Here is a 16,208-nt window from a genome sequence, read left to right on the forward strand (position 1 = left end):
AGTCGGAACGCTATCACTGTAAAAGACATGGGAGAGCTTTTATGCACGGCCAAGGAAAATCTGAAAATTGTTTCACAGTGTAGAACGTCTCCAGGTGGAGGCTATACAAAGAAAAATGATTGATCATTGGTGATATTTGTATCAGCCGAGTTATTCTCATTTTATAATGTAGGCCTACACTTTTGTTTAGGGTACATGTGCATTCACTGTACATGTACACATGAGTACTTGTGTTTGTTTCTTTGTTTGTCAGGATTTTGGGTTGTTTGTTTGTTTGTTTTATTTCCATTCATACAACAAATTTAATTTAAAAATATATTAATAACGTACCAGGCGATAAACAAAACAAAATCTTTGGTTTTAAAAGCCACTGTGCAATCTAAATTTTCTTGATGATTTTCTGAATTTTAATCTAAAGTGCCTCTCCCTCAAATGTGTTCTGTCTGAGAGCAAACAGTAGTGCTGTTCTGTATACAAGTAGTACTTTGAGTTTAATCTGGCCTCATGCATGCTACCAAAACGCACGTTTTCCTATGTACATTATACATGCAGGTAGCCTCGGGCCTGCGGTCTACATACATGTAGTACAATTTTCAAGCCTCGACTTGTATGCATACTAAACAATTAATTATTGCTGGCTAAAAGATTTGCAACAAAACAAACCCAACTTTGGTTTTATGTACAACTGCACGTAATGTATACATACCTGGACTGTTTTCAGCTATTCATAACGTACTGTATGTATAGAAACTAGACTGGACTACTACTTTAGCTTATAGGATTGTAATTAACTGTACTGCCGTGGAGTCAGTTCTGAAATTGGTCTCAACGGTTCGACTAGCTTGCTCTAGTCATCGTCAGGAGAGAGCAAGCTAGTCGAAACGTTGAGACCAATTCAGAACTGACTCCGCGGCAGTACAGTTAATTACGATCCTATAAGCTAAAGTAGTAGTCCAGTCTAATTTCTATACCATCCGCCCTGGTAATAGTTAAAAAGCAGGACAGTTCTTTTCAGAACTGAGAAGTCTCCCGAACCTCCGATTATCTACTCCACGGCAGTAGAATAAAGCAAGACAGTTCCCCTAAGAACAAACTCTACCTGGCAAGTAGATACACACATGGTGTTACCGCAAACCAAATATACATTGATACCTCACCATGCAATGCCTCAATTATACTGTATGTACATGTACATGTACATGTATACTATGCGGTGCAATTATTGTACTTGTGTACAACATTTTTTAATGCGCATGGGGGTCAACGTGTCTACTCTGTTGTCGATCATTTCTTACTGAGGTTACCAGAACAATCTGTAAACAGGCGCTGTTTGTTACACGCAGGGATTAACATACTCCATTTGCCAACTCACTGATCCATTAGAGAGATCAGTCACAAAAAAAAACACTGTTTTGCACAATCACTGTCTTTCCTGTCATGTGTGCAAGCTTCCTTCCCCCCTTGCCAGGAGTTTAATTTCCCCCTTCCCCCATGTCATCAACGTCGCGTCCTCACCCAAGTTTGAACACCCCTCGGCTACCTGGAATGGAAGATTCCCAAGATTAAAAGCCCTCATTAGTTTTATGTTAAATACTTTGACAACATTTACAGGGTTTTAAAATTACCCAAAAGCCACAGGTGGGATGTACATGTACATGTACATGTAAATAACAACATGCCCCAGATAGAGTCAAATGTGTAAAATAAAACTTTGTGTTTATATTTTCATTATCAAACTGGACACTTCCATTTTCTTTCAGGGTAATTTTTTTTTTTAATTGATGCAACCTCAAACTATGCTCAGTTCTCCAACAAATTACATTTCACTCAGAGTGTTCATAAGACGCGTAGGTATTTTAACTGTGCATAAAAGGTGTGGATTCATATTAAAGGTGCTGTTGCAGACACCTTCTTGAGCTTGTTGTGTGGTATTGTGTTTAGCAGACTTGAACCACCGTTGCCGTGGTGGAAGTGGGATTTAAATCGTCATGTATGCTAAAGTTTCCTCTCATCATTTTCAGACGGCGCAAGCTCGTATCCTGATCAAAGGAGGCAAGGTGGTCAACGCAGACCACTCCTTCTACTCCGATGTCTACATCGAAGATGGAACCATCCGGTAAGTTCTTAGAAATAAAGTGTTGGTTTGGGGAATTGGGCTGACAGTTTTCAAACAAAATATGCTGCTTTGGTTTGTGAATACTTTACCAGACTAGGGATCATGGATTTTTGTGACACTACAGCACCGACTCATTATCTTCCTTTGTTTAAACTGTGCTGGACTATAAACCTGTGGTAGAAGTTTTTTGAAAGTTTTTTTTATCGCATCTGTTGAAGTAGTTATTGCAAGAAAAGCTCAGGCAGTGTTCACTGTCTCGAGTGCTGTTTCTGTAACCTGTTCGCATTAGACCAACTCGACCGATCCAAGGCAACGTGCCTTGGATCGGACGAGTTTGTCGTTAAAAAGCGTTTGTAACCGTTTGTTATAAAATGCATATGGGTAGAAAGATGTTGAAAAGTAGAATACAATGATCCACACAAATTTGCCTCGAATTTGCAGGGTTTTCTTTTTACTTTGCGAACTAACACGGTTGGTCATTTATGGGAGTCAACAATTTGACTCCTATAAATGGCCGACCGTGTTAGTCGACGAGGTAAAAGGAAAACTGTGCAACTCCGAGGCATGTTTGTGTGAATCAACTCTGTGTCTGATGAACGGTTCTTAGGTTAGACTGAATCGGGTTTAAAGACACTGGACACTTTACGTAATTGTCAAAGAATAGTCTTCACAGTTGGTGTATCTCAACATACATAAAATAACAAACCTGTGAAAATTTGAGCTCAATCGGTTGTCGAAGTTGCGAGATAATAATGAAAGAAAAACAACCTTATCACACGAAGTTGTGTGCTTTCAGATGCTTGATTTCGAGACCTCAAATTCTAAATCTGAGGTCTCTAAATCAAATTCGTGGAAAATTACTTCTTTCTCGAAAACTACGTCACTTCAGAGGGAGCTGTTTCTCACAATGTTTTATACTACCAACCTCTCCCCATTCATGCCATTAGTCGTAACCAAGAAAGATTTTATGATAAAAACTATTTTGAGTAATTACCAATAGTGTCCACTGCCTTTAACCCAGTCTCATGTTTGTGTGTTTGCTTCTAATCTAGACAAGTGGGCAAGGACCTGATCACACCTGGCGGTGCGAAGGTCATCGATGCTAAGGGCATGTTGATAATCCCAGGTGGGATTGATACGCACACCCATATGCAGATGCCCTTCATGGGTACCGTAGCCGTTGATGACTTCTACCAAGGAACTAAAGCCGCTCTGGCTGGAGGAACCACCATGATTAGTAAGTTGGGATTTGGCCATTGTGGTTTTCTTGACTGTTTCCATGTTCGATTAGTATACACACATATTGACTGGCAATGAGGTATACTAGTGTAATGTCTATTCCCCCCCGAATAGAGTGACCAGGGACTTTGAGTGACCAGAAGTTCAGCCGAGGGAAATAGGTCCCTCTTCTGGTCACTCACAGGCCTGAGGGAGAATAGACGTACACTAGTTACATAATTATGCCAGTCAATACTGTATGTGTTTAAAAACACACCTCAGTCTTAAATGTGTCATAAGAAAGGAAACTTTGAATAGAAAGGAAGTTTTTGTAGTTGCTGTTTTTGGCTCGCTTCAAAAGAGGGTGCTGTAATCAGGCACTATTTTTAAAGAGTAGTGCCCGTCGGGACCTACGTGTATTCCTGCAAAATATGTGCGTGCGGTCACTAGACTATACTAGTTCATCCCACGCGACCGTGTTTCAGCCAATCAGAATACAGAACAAGGTGTGTTATAAAAATGTATTATACGTTGTGTTCTTGAAAGATATACTAATAATAATAATTTTACAAACGTATGTAGTTCTTACATAACGCTTTTTCACACCCTTTGGGTGTGTCAAAGCTCTCAGTATATTTCTTACACATTGGTGCTATGTAAAGGAATAGGCCTCATAAAATGTACCTCAACAAGTAGCTCCCCTTTCCTTGAGACGGCCATTAGCTATCGATGTTTTAGTTTTGTACTCTGTCCTTATCTGCAAGTATAAAGACAGGTGTTGGCTTTATATTAAACACATGGGCACGTCAACTGTACAATGTACCTACGAATCTCAAGAACCTCAAAAGCATTTGAAATGGTAGGAGGTCAAGGGTGATTATGTGCGTGAGCTCAACTGCAGGTCTCTGGCGTAAGTCACGAGATTCGTAGTGTGACGTCGAATGTTGTCACTACTTATGTGTCATAGTTTTTAGTGAACTGTAGAGGGCGCTTTGAGTTGTGCACAAGGCCTTTTGGCAATTACCCTTTGCAAAAGTGTTAACTGTTGATCGAGGCGCATGTTGGTCTTGCTAGCAATCACGTTTGACCAGTATGCACCTCATTCCAAGCCTAAAGACCCGGACCCACTGCAGCGATAATGGGAACGATAATGTCGCAAAGAGAACGCATTCCATTGGTTGAATGAGCGTGTGCGTCTTCCGCGTGGAGCAATTCAACCAATAGAATGCAACTCTTTGCGTCGTGATCGTTATCGTTTTCGTTATCGCTGCAGTGTGACTCGGCGTTAACGCACGCTGACAAGTATTTACGTTAAGGTCTATTGGTTTGGATGGGAAGGATTTAATAAAACTTTTGTTTTTCTTCTTTAGTTGATCATTGTCTGCCTTCAAAAGGTGAACCCTTGATGGATGCCTATGAGAAATGGCGAGGTTGGGCTGACCCTAAGGTCTGCTGTGACTACTCCCTTCATGTCGGAGTGACTTGGTGGGGTGATGGAGTCGCAGAAGACATCACTGCACTGTGTCAAGAGAAAGGTAATGTATAGTCTCTTAATAAAGCGCTTACAATCACGTACATGGGTGGCGTGGTCGGCGTATGGGTAAAGCGCTCGCCTCTCGCCAAGGTGACCCCAGTTTTGATTCCCGGCCAGGGCCATACATGTATGTGAGTTGAGTTGTGCGTTGTTTCTCTGCTGTGCCACAAAGATTTTCCAGAACTTCTGGTTTCCTCCCTCAGGAAAAATCAAACACTTTCGATCTTGGCTGTGCTCCGTGGTCATAATGGGTTGATGTGGCTGGCAGCCAAAGGCGCCCTTGCATGCCTGCTTCTCGAACACATTGTAGCCACGTCCTTCGCAATTCAGCTCTTAGCTGCGAGTAATGACGATTAGCCCCCAAAATTATTATTATGATTATTATACATACAGTTTTGTAAGCCTAGTTGAAGACCTACATGTAGTAAGATTGAGTACACAGGCGCAGAAGCCAAAATTTGCCGCTAACCTTTGAAATACGCTTGCCGTAAGCAGAGTATTCCCTGCTTCTGTCACACCCATCATGTGCTGACGGTAAGCAGAGTCATGAAATGGGGCACTGTTAATCACTAGCTCGCAAACAATCCTCATAGTGTTACTCAATGACAAGGCTAATGGAACATGGATAAACTATGTCACGCGTGTTGTATTGTGTTAAGTGTATCATGAACTACACGTTGTTGAGTTGTCATGAACTACGAGTTACTAAGAATAAAGGGTTCGAAGATGGCCGCCCCGACTGACCAGTTTACATCGGTGAGTTCGTTCCATGTTTGATATTACTAGTTTAATTATAAGGACCCAAAACATAACAACGAGCATACCCGCGATTCGATGTGTTCCTTCGCGTGACAACTAAAAAAAAAGAAAACCTACCCAGTGTCACGCAATTTTCCCTCAATCGCCCGGTCTTGAGGGAGAATCACTGTATAACAAAGGAACAATGGTGTTGGCCAAATACCACTTTGTAGTATGGTATACCTGAGCTAGATCGGGTGTCCTGACAAGTGTCAGGACCTGGATTCAAGTCCACGCTCCGGTGTATAAGCACTTAAAAATAACACAAGCAATTGAGGGTTTGTTTATTCTAAATTGCAAGTTTGAATTAAACATTTTTATTTTGTATTTTTGTCTTCTTTTTCTAGGTATAAACTCCTTCAAGATGTTCATGGCCTACAAGGGAATCTTCATGTTGAAGGATGACGAGGTGGGTCCTTCATTTCAATCTTGACTTTATATAGAACAGTTTGCTGTAACACCATGTAATAACTATCTCTAAATGAGTTGGGGTGGTTCTGAAAAGAACCGTTGGATTAACTCGACGTTTCGATCAGTATGCTCTGATCGTCTTCTGGAGAATGCTGGACTCTGATGCTGCATGCTGCTTAAGTACTGGGAGGTGGATTAGCTGGTTATGCACGAAGGCGGGAAATACAGGCGGGAAGTTGAACTCGATGATGCGTGGTGAAACCTGTTGTGGAGCCTTGGGTAGTGTGTGGGGGGTGTGTGCTCACTGAACCGTGTCAGTAGGAACAGGCACAGGGGATAGTGACGGTGTGGGGCCTAGGTGACTGAGGGTATAGATGATCCAAAGCATTCTTATTTCAACCCTTAATTGCTTTTCAAACATTTACCCCACCATTTCCAGTGTGTTTTTACTTTACTTTTTGTTTTGTCCAACAGCTGTATAAGTCCTACAGTGTAATTAAGGAGAACGGAGCCCTGGCTCTGATGCATGCAGAGAATGGAGATGTTATTGAAGAGGTGAGTTGAACAATTGTTTTAGAGATGCTTAGGACAGTGGAACTTGCTTAGCTCGGAACACTAGAACCATTGTTAGAGAAATAGTTAGTTCTGTAACTTGCTTAGCTCGGAAAAATAGAACCATTGTTATAGAAATGCTTAGGACTGTGATTTGCTTAGCTCGGAACAATGGAACCATTGCTATAAAATACTTAGGACTATGTAACTTGCTTAGCTTGGCACAATAGAACCATTGTTATAGAAAAGCTTAGGACTGTAACTTGCTTTGCTAAGCTTGCTTTGCTTTCCCCGAGTCAAGGCCGATGTGCCCTAGGTATGTTCAAATAGCTTTGACATCAGTTCAGGGGCTCACCCAGGTCAGCCCCCAGTGCCCTGCTTGTTGAGTGGGTCACTTGGGGCTCCCGAGGTGCATGACGTCACCACGAGTGGGTGAGTGATCGTTCAATTAGCTGTTGTCAGGGGCTTACCCGAGTGAGCACCGCCGGTTCGACCCGAGGAAGCTAATCGTACGCATCAAATAAAACGGGGATTATTTTTGCTTAATTAATTGTTTTCCTTATTTGTCTCAGAATACAAAGAAGATGAAAGAACTGGGCATCTCCGGCCCAGAGGGTCATCTTCAGAGTAGACCAGAGGATGTAAGTATTGCCACGCCCTTATTCCCAAACATGAACGGGTCAAATCGGGAAAAATTTAGGTCAAAATTACTCCAGCTGCTTAGTGTAATCTGATAAAAGGAACTGCGGACTTTTCATTTTGTCTTTTCAACGATGAAATCTATCCAGCAGTTATGGACAAAATACTTTACATTGACCAAAATGCTACAAGAAAATTAGTTCTCCGAAGAGAACCAGCCAAGAAACAACAAATCCATCTAGCAATTTAGCTGGTAGCCGGCATTTACTGTTAGTTTTTCAATACTCTGCTCGACAAGAGTTTACAGAGTGCAAACGACAGACCAATGGCTTTCTGGCAACCCGCATCCACTCTTAAAGATATTGGACACTATTGGTAATTGTATAAGACCAGCCTTCTCACTTGGTGTATCTCAACATATGCATAAAATAACAAACCTGTGAAAATTTGAGCTCAAATTGTCGTCGAAGTTGCGAGACAAGAATGAAAGAACAAACGCCCTTTTCACAAAGTCGCGTGCTTTCAGATGCTTGATTTTGAGATTTCTGAGGTCTCGAAACAGATTCATGGAAAATTACTTCTTTTTCAGAGGGAGCCTTTACTCACAATGTTTTATGCTATCAACCTCTCCCCATTACTTGTTACCAAGTAAGGATTTATGCTAATAATTATTTTGAGTAATTATCAATAGTGTCCACTGCATTTAAGCAAATTGTTGCAAATGGCATCTTTTATAGATTCTTTGGCCTCCATGTTGTCAACTGTGGTAGACATGTTACAAACGGTAGTGTCATTTAAAGGAACACGTTGCCTTGATTAGGTCGAGTTGGTCTTTGAAAAGCGTTTGTAACGTTTGTTATAAAATGCATATGGTTGGAAAGATGTTGTAAAAGTAGAATGCAACGATCAACACAAACATGCCTTGAAATTGCACGGTTTTCCTTTTTATTTATATCGTCGACTAACACGGTCAGCCATTTATGGGAGTCAAATTTTGGACTCCCATAAAAATGGCCGACCGTGTTAGTTCGCACAGTAAAAGAAACTATGCAATTTCGAGGCAAGTTTGTGTGGATCATTGTATTCTACTTTTAAACCATTGTTCCAACCATATGCATTTTATTTAAAATAAAAGGTTACAAACGCTTTTTATAGACCAACTCGTCCGATCCAAGGCAACGTGTTCCTTTTATTATCTGAATGCTTTGATTAATGACAATGTAGAGTAATTATTTTGTCCGTATCCTCCTTAGCGAGATTCTGCTGATGTTAGTGATGGACAATGAGCCATCAATCTGCTAACCCGCATCTATACAAAGCTATTTGACTAAATGACATTTTGCATTGATTACTTGGAGTGTATCATGCTTCTGAGTCTTCAATATAGGGCCAGTTATTTACACACATGGCATTTGTCTGATTGTTCCAATTTGTGGCAGCAATGCGTACAGGCCCTGTACAGTAACAAGCCCCTGGTAATTACTAGACTGCAGAGTTGGCCTCAGGAAATGGCGTGATGAGTCACTGCTTATTATTATCACAGGGAAAACAAGAAGAGAGAACACAAATAAATGAATGCTTTGACCAGACATTAAATGTTTTTTTAAACGAGGAAATTCCTGCTGTGTGGTTTGTTGAAGTTGTAACTATTGTGGTTCCGTTATTAAAAACGATCATGAAGAATATTTTACAGTGCCAGATGAAAGCGATTTATAGTTAGAACATTACTTACTAAGATTGCCATCAATGTACACTTAATTGTGCATACTGTACCATGTGTACATTTCTACAATACATGTGTTAGAGACTTTCAAATGTGCATGCAGGCCTTGGGGTCCAACTGTTTATAAAGTACAAGCCCACCAGTCTCAAAAGCTGTGGGTTTTACTTGCCCCGGGCAATCTGGTACTTCACCGAGGCAAAGAAGACAATTGTCTCCATGCCCCCTGGTTATTGCATTGGTGCCCATGAAATGCTCCAGTAGAAGTTTACAATTTCCTCATAGAGTTCCCTTTACAAGCGAGAAAATGCCTTGGTGCCCTTGCCCTTTTCAAAAAAACGAATCATCTCCAGGGTTATAACAAAAATATTTACTCAGAGTTTGACCTGCGACCTCCGAATTAACAAGCCGCTTCCACCAACTGAGTATTTGAGCCCTTTGTTGGGGGTCTTCTCTTTTTTTGTCAACATCTTTGTTTGAATTTGAAAATATCTTTGATTACAGAAACTTGTTTAAACAAAAGTTTTCCCTGATGCAAAATGAAAAAGCTGCCAGGGTTGAGATTAACGTGACTGGTATTTTAGAATATCGTTTGGTCAACAGACCATGCACTTTTTGGAGAACGTGCTGCTCAAGTACATCATAACTCCATAGACCTTATCGCAAGTTCTCGGTTCACGTATTAGGTGTGGTATGAGGTGCATGCTGGTCTAGCTAACGATCAAGTTAGTACAGTTGGACCAGCATGCACCTCATTCAACAGTTAGCGCTTGCGCAACGAGCCTTGGCGAAAAGGTCTTTGCAATTTTATTCTCGTTGTTTGGGAACACACATCAAGTGTTTTTAGAACTCTCTTACTAATAACCAGTTTCATTTTGAAAAAACCTAGGTTGAGGCAGAGGCCACAACGCGATCTATTTGCATAGCAAACCAAGTTAACTGTCCTCTGTACATTGTGCATGTCATGAGTAGGAGTGCGGCAGATGCTATACGGAAGGCTAGAAGTGAAGGTACATTACGGAAGGTTGCTCCTTTAAGTTGCTCTGTGTACAAGTGATGACGATAGGAGGTGTTTTATCTTTGTCAGAAAGAGAATACAGTTAAAGCAATAATTGTTAGTTCACCAGAGTCATATTAATTATTGTTGTGTGACTTGGCTGAGCGGTAAAAAGCACTTGATTCAAGCTCTTGCGTTTTTGAAAACCTTGATCCAATTTCATAGAGCTGCTAAGCACAAAAATTTGCTTAGCGTGAAATTTCTTCCTTGATAAAAAACATGATTACCAACAAAATTTCCATTTGATGCATATTTCTTGTATACTGGTATTCAGCTGTTGTTTGCTTATCCTGAAAGTCACGTGGAAATTTCATGCTTAGCAAATTTTTGTGCTTAGCAGCTCTATGAAATTGGGCCCAGGTCCCTCAGGCTTGCGGGTTACAGTGATAACGTTCACTTATGAGGCTTCCTTATTAATGGTAACAATTATTGATTATTAAACTCATACGAAAAATGCCTAGGAAGCTGTTCTCTTTGACGACAAAAAACGCCAACAATAGTCTCACTTGTACAAACTGACAACTTTTTATTCTCTAACCTAATTATAACTAACTTGTACCATTTTTATTCGGTCTGATCTGTCAATCATTATGACGTTACCATGGACACCAGGTGGAGAAGGAGGCGGTCAACCGTTCAATTTGCATAGCTTCCCAAGCCCAATGTCCCTTGTACATTACCAAGGTCATGAGTAAAGGGTCAGCGGAGGTCATCTCTAAGGCTAGGGGAGAGGGTAAAACAATAAACTGCTTAGTGTCAGTTGGAATGATACATGTTGCATGAAAACAATGTGATTCAAGTAAACAGTATGACTGTTATTTTAGCCCTTCACCCGACCTTAACTTTGTGAGCCCATCTCCAACTTTATCTCCTTATCTAACCTCATTACCACCTTATCTGAATTTATTTTCCTCCCTTGTCTTACCCCATTTCCACCCTTTTCTTACCCCATTTCCACCCTTTCTGTAATACCCAATAACCACCCTTTCTGTAATACCCAATAACCATCCTTTTCCACCCTTATCTGACCCCATTTCCACAATTATCTGACTACATTTTCCCTCCCTTTTCTTACCCCATTTCCACACTTATCTAAGCCCATTTCTATGCTTTTCTGACCCCATGTCCACCCTTCTCTGACTTGTTTCCAACCCTACCCTAACCCTGTTTTCTCATCTTTCTTGACTTCTCTAGCCACTTGACCCCTATCGGATCCAGCCCCCCCTCCCCTACCTGACTCCTTCATGACCTCTTTCCCCACCCATTCAATACCCTACCTGTAACGTATGTCCCCACCCTGCCCTGACCTATGTACATATATATGACCTAATTTCTCATGTTTATTTGATTTGTTATAAATGTACATGTACATGTACCTGGTAAAACGACCGATCCATTAGGTTCCGCCCATGGTGAACTTGTGAGCCACTCAAATGCCATTTTGCACAACTCTGCCGCTCGCGCCAAGCATACTGCACGTGTGAGCAAGAACATGTGAGCCACTCCATTGCCATTCTGCACAACTCTGCCGCGCGCGCCAAGCATACGTGCACGCATATCAGACTTTATTTGTCAAACTTTTGGTTATGCAATGGGTTGTGATGGGTCACCACGCAATGGGGGCGGAGCTTAATGGATTGGTCTGTTGTTCAAAAATAGGCGATGCCATATTAATGAATACATAAATTACAATGTTATTGTTGCGGTTTTCTTCTCAGTTGTTTCATTTATTATATTTCGTTTTCATTTAAAGACAGTGGACACTATTGGCAATTGTCAAAGACCAGTCTGCTCACTTGGTGTATCTCAACATATGCGTACAATTACAAACCTGTGAAAATTTGAGCTCGATTGGTCGTCGGAGATGCGAGATAACTATGAAAGAAATAACACCCTTGTCACACAAAGTTGTGTGCGTTCAGATGCTTGATTTCGGGACCTCGAATTCTAAACTTGAGGTCTCGAAATCAAACTCATGGAAAATCACTTCTTTCTCGAAAACTACGTCACTTCAGAGGGTGCCGTTTCTCACAATGTTTTATACCATCAACCTCTCCCCATTACTCGTTACCAAGTAAGGTTTTATGCTAATAATTGTTTTGAGTAACTACCAATAGTGTCCACTGCCTTTAAGGAGATGTACATGTAGCATGATAATAAAGACATTTTGTTTTGTTAATTTCAAACATATTGGATTACGCAAACAAAATTACATTGAATTTAATAAGTTGTAGACAAACTTGTTTGAATTCTTTAGACATGTTAGATGAGCAGATAGATGGTAGGCCTCATACTACACATGGCATGGCCTCCTTTGCCCTGGTCTTGGCCTTGGTGCCCTTCAAAGTTTCCTGTAGACTTTTAAGATTTTCCTATGAAAGTTTCTTTTGCAAAATGAGCGTACTTGCTAAAATCTTGACATGGTTATTTTGTTTGCAGGCAAAGTCGTGTTCGGTGAGCCAATTGCAGCTTCGCTAGGCACGGACGGAACTCATTACTTCTGTAAGAACTGGCGTCACGCAGCGGGACACGTCATGGGTCCCCCCCTCAGACCGGACCCCACCACCCCTGGGTACCTGATGGACCTGTTAGCAAAGTGAGTCAGTAATAGACACCTTGCGTACGACCTCACAAATAGCGCCCTCAATGATGTACAGTATCAAAGTGCCATTGACTGAAACTTGTGTTTGTATGCGTGTACACGTTTCCATCATTTGACCTCAGTGCACTGGTGGTCAATGCAAGCAGAAAGTGAATTCTGAACTTCTGACAAAAATTTACTTGTTGATGATATACATATTGTACATGTTCATGTATGTATGCAAGTTAAACCTGACTTGTGCAGATTCTGTGTCTATTAAACTCACTTATTTATTGTCTGTGCTGCTTTCAGTAGTTTAAAGGGACGCGTTGCCTTGGATCGGTCGAGTTGGTCTATGAAAAGCACTTGAAATCGTATATGACCTCACATATAGCGCCCTCAATGATGTATCAATTTACCATTGACTGAAGCATGTGTGCGTTGAAACCGGTTCGCCCCGATGTTCCTCGTTTTATTGGCAGAATCTTAAAGGAGTGGGTCTCATAATTCAAATGTATTGTCTAACCTTTTAAAACTTTTCTTTCCATCAGTGGTGACCTTCAAGTGACGGGGACGGACAACTGCACGTTCAATGCTGACCAAAAAGCCCTCGGTAAAGACGACTTTAGCCAGATACCAAACGGCGTCAATGGAGTGGAAGATAGGATGTCTGTCATATGGGAGAAAGGAGTGGTGAGTGGATACTCTTCAGAACTACAGTTGCCATTTTGTTTCTGAACCATTTGAGCCTGTTTGCGATTACATGTATGCTCCAACCAACCATGGAGGTATATATATAAGAACTAGAGGGCGCACTGGTGATGCTGCGTGCACAAACGCAATGGGATCGCAAGGAGACATGCGCACCATTTTGTAAGATGAACTTTGTATTCGCATTGGATGTGAAATACACATTGTGAGTGTTGATAAACACACGCTATGCGATGCTGTTTTGTCAACTTACAAAATGGCCGCATGAGCGCATGCCTGGCCGCGTATGTAGGCCATTGCGCCCTCTATTTGCTATGAATGGCTCAGACCCACAGCCCAAACTCTGGATATCTATTATTAACCCTCTGACATTGCACTAGATTTAGCCAACGTTTGCATCTCTTGTAATTTACTTTTCTTGTACTTACAATTTAGCACGTGTTGTATTGTAAGTAATATAGGTATACTTTGAATAAGAAGTTGATTTGATGAGATGTTATCACTTTGTTTTAATTCTTGTAGATGACGGGCAAGATGGATGCTAGTCGCTTCGTTGCAGTCACCAGCACCAACGCAGCAAAGATTTTCAATATGTACCCTCGCAAGGTATACATGGATTAACATGCTCTGGCTTATTTTACATACCATGTTTATTCCGGGGAATTCTGGTTGTTAATCTGTGTTGGTCTTGCCCTTTGAATCTTTTGGGATTAACAAAAACAAATGACCAGAGTGGGACTCGAACCAACGACCTCCCGATTAACCTGCTGGTGTGGCAGGAGATTCTGTCCCCCCGGAGATTTGGTCCCCCAATACAGCAATCTGTGTACAAACTTCTTCTGACAGCGCCCTCTTTTGTATCCTCCTACAACCCATGTTAATTTCCCATTGGGGGAAAGAATCATCGGCGGACAGAATTCCCTGGGATACCAGCGCTTTACCAACTGAGCTATCTAGCCCTATGTTGGCGGTCTCCCTATTTTTTATAAATATCTTGGTTTGAAGGTGCCAGTCAGAAGCTACACAACCTTTAACCGTTTAACCAACCGTTAGGTTAGGGAGGTAGCGCTTTCTGCCTTACCAGCCAGGCTGCTGATGGATGATACCCAAGCCTACATCCGTGTGGACTGTAAAGGGGGTAACCCTGTTTCAGCCCCAGGAGTAGATGGCAACGGCCCCTGAAAAAGTCGTTGATTTGTAGCCCACTCCTTGAAGTGGCCTTGTGTGTATGGCAACTTGCATGAAGAAAAAACCTGCCGTGTAGCAAGGGATCACATCCAAATATAGATAAAACCTTGGAAGCGGCAGCCAGGGGATCACCTTAAAGGGGCAGGGTACCTTTTTTTTTTTACGCGAAAAAACTATGTCCACTTTTAACTTACGCAGTTTGAAGATAATGATAGTAGAAAGCTTCCCTTCAAATATAACTTACTGAGGTGCTGTAGTTTTTGAGAAATAAGTAAAATAATATCACAAAAATATTGTTCACAGGAATATTACTTGGGTTGGATTCAAACCCACGATCCTTGCAATTCTAAAGCAGTGTATTCCCAGCTAGATGACCGAGATTGCCCGGTAGCTAGAGGCAGTTTGAGTCCTGTAGAAAAGATAGAAGAAGAATAAATTGTTTTGATGCTATGTGTTTTTGACAGGGTGTAATCCAAGTCGGCGCTGATGCAGATGTTGTCATCTGGGATCCAGTCGCCACTAGAGTCATCTCCAAAGACACACACCACCAGGTTAGATACACATCTTTGTTTCTACACATTAACCCATGCTGTGGCCGAGCGGATAAGAGCATCAAACTCAAGCTCTGGGCCCAATTTCATAGAGCTGCTTAGCACAAAAATTTGCTTAGCATGAAATTTCTTCCTTGATAAAAGTAGGATTACCAACCACATTTCCTTTTGTTGCATATTGCTTGATACCGGTATTCAGGTGTTGTTTGCTTATCCTAAAAAAAAATTAATCCTGTTTTTATCAAGGCAAAAATGTTCATGCTAAGCAAATGTTTGTGCTTAGCAGCTCTATGAAATTAGGCCCTGGTGATTCTGTTCAGCTGAGTGTATGTTCTTGAGTCTTGACACTTGTGTCCCTGATGAGCAAGACACTTAACTACTGTACATGCTTCTCTCCACCCAGGGTGCAGGGGTAAATGGGTACCTGTGAGGGCAGAGATGGTTTTCGTGATTGATTTAGCCGAGTAGGGCTTATTTGTTGCACAAGGCTGTACATGTATACTTCCCAGGGAGCTGAGATGGTTTAAGGAATGGATTAAGGCCCAGTGACCAGGGGTAATTTTGGAAGCGCTTTGGGACGCCCTTTGGGTGTGAAAAACGCTATATAAAAACTTACTATTGTTATTATACATGTATCAATATGACTGTTCATAGTACTCAAACACTGTTCAAGCAGTAGGAGGGTTGACTGTGAACTGCAACTAGTAGGAGGGTTGACTGTGTAATTTAACTATGCGTTCACCACATGACTTAAAATTGAAGGCTTGCATACATGTAGTTTATCTAACAGTCAAGACTACATTGGGTTATAGTGAATGACCAACCAGTAGGAGGGTTGACTGTGTACTTTGTAGATGCATTCACCACATCTAGTAATGCAGGCTAACACAGTTCATCTATCATTCAAAATCTCAGTGGATGATATTGAATGGTCAGACAGTAGGAGGGTTGACTTTGTACTGTATATTGTGTAAATGCTCACAACAGTGGAGCCCATCTTCAAATTTCTCTCTGCATACTTAAGCCATTGGACTTTTATCACACTGTCACCATCCTGGTCATGTTCCCAGTTTCCAATAACAGTAATGCATGCAAACATTCATTGCGTATGGCACCAGACTATTATTTCGTC

General features: G+C 41.4%; 1 protein-coding gene across 3 annotated transcripts in view; it reads left to right on the forward strand.

Moving 5' to 3' along the window:
• The window catches only part of LOC117299460 (dihydropyrimidinase-like), a 63,062-nt gene that overhangs the window by 43,592 nt on the left and 3,262 nt on the right, over positions 1–16,208 (forward strand). For 2 of the 3 annotated variants that reach the window (XM_033782998.1, XM_033783000.1), the window contains 11 exons: positions 2,022–2,116; positions 3,169–3,353; positions 4,705–4,869; positions 6,014–6,075; positions 6,552–6,632; positions 7,202–7,270; positions 10,658–10,778; positions 12,485–12,641; positions 13,178–13,319; positions 13,860–13,943; positions 14,990–15,076. In XM_033782998.1, coding sequence (XP_033638889.1) covers positions 2,022–2,116; positions 3,169–3,353; positions 4,705–4,869; positions 6,014–6,075; positions 6,552–6,632; positions 7,202–7,270; positions 10,658–10,778; positions 12,485–12,641; positions 13,178–13,319; positions 13,860–13,943; positions 14,990–15,076 — 1,248 coding nt within the window. Of the gene's footprint in view, positions 1–2,021; positions 2,117–3,168; positions 3,354–4,704; positions 4,870–6,013; positions 6,076–6,551; positions 6,633–7,201; positions 7,271–9,877; positions 9,999–10,657; positions 10,779–12,484; positions 12,642–13,177; positions 13,320–13,859; positions 13,944–14,989; positions 15,077–16,208 lie in introns of all 3 variants that reach the window. The other variant, XM_033782999.1, reaches the window with a different exon arrangement.

Source organism: Asterias rubens, chromosome 14 (genome assembly GCF_902459465.1).
Source record: "Asterias rubens chromosome 14, eAstRub1.3, whole genome shotgun sequence".
NCBI classification, from domain to species: Eukaryota; Metazoa; Echinodermata; class Asteroidea; order Forcipulatida; family Asteriidae; genus Asterias; species Asterias rubens.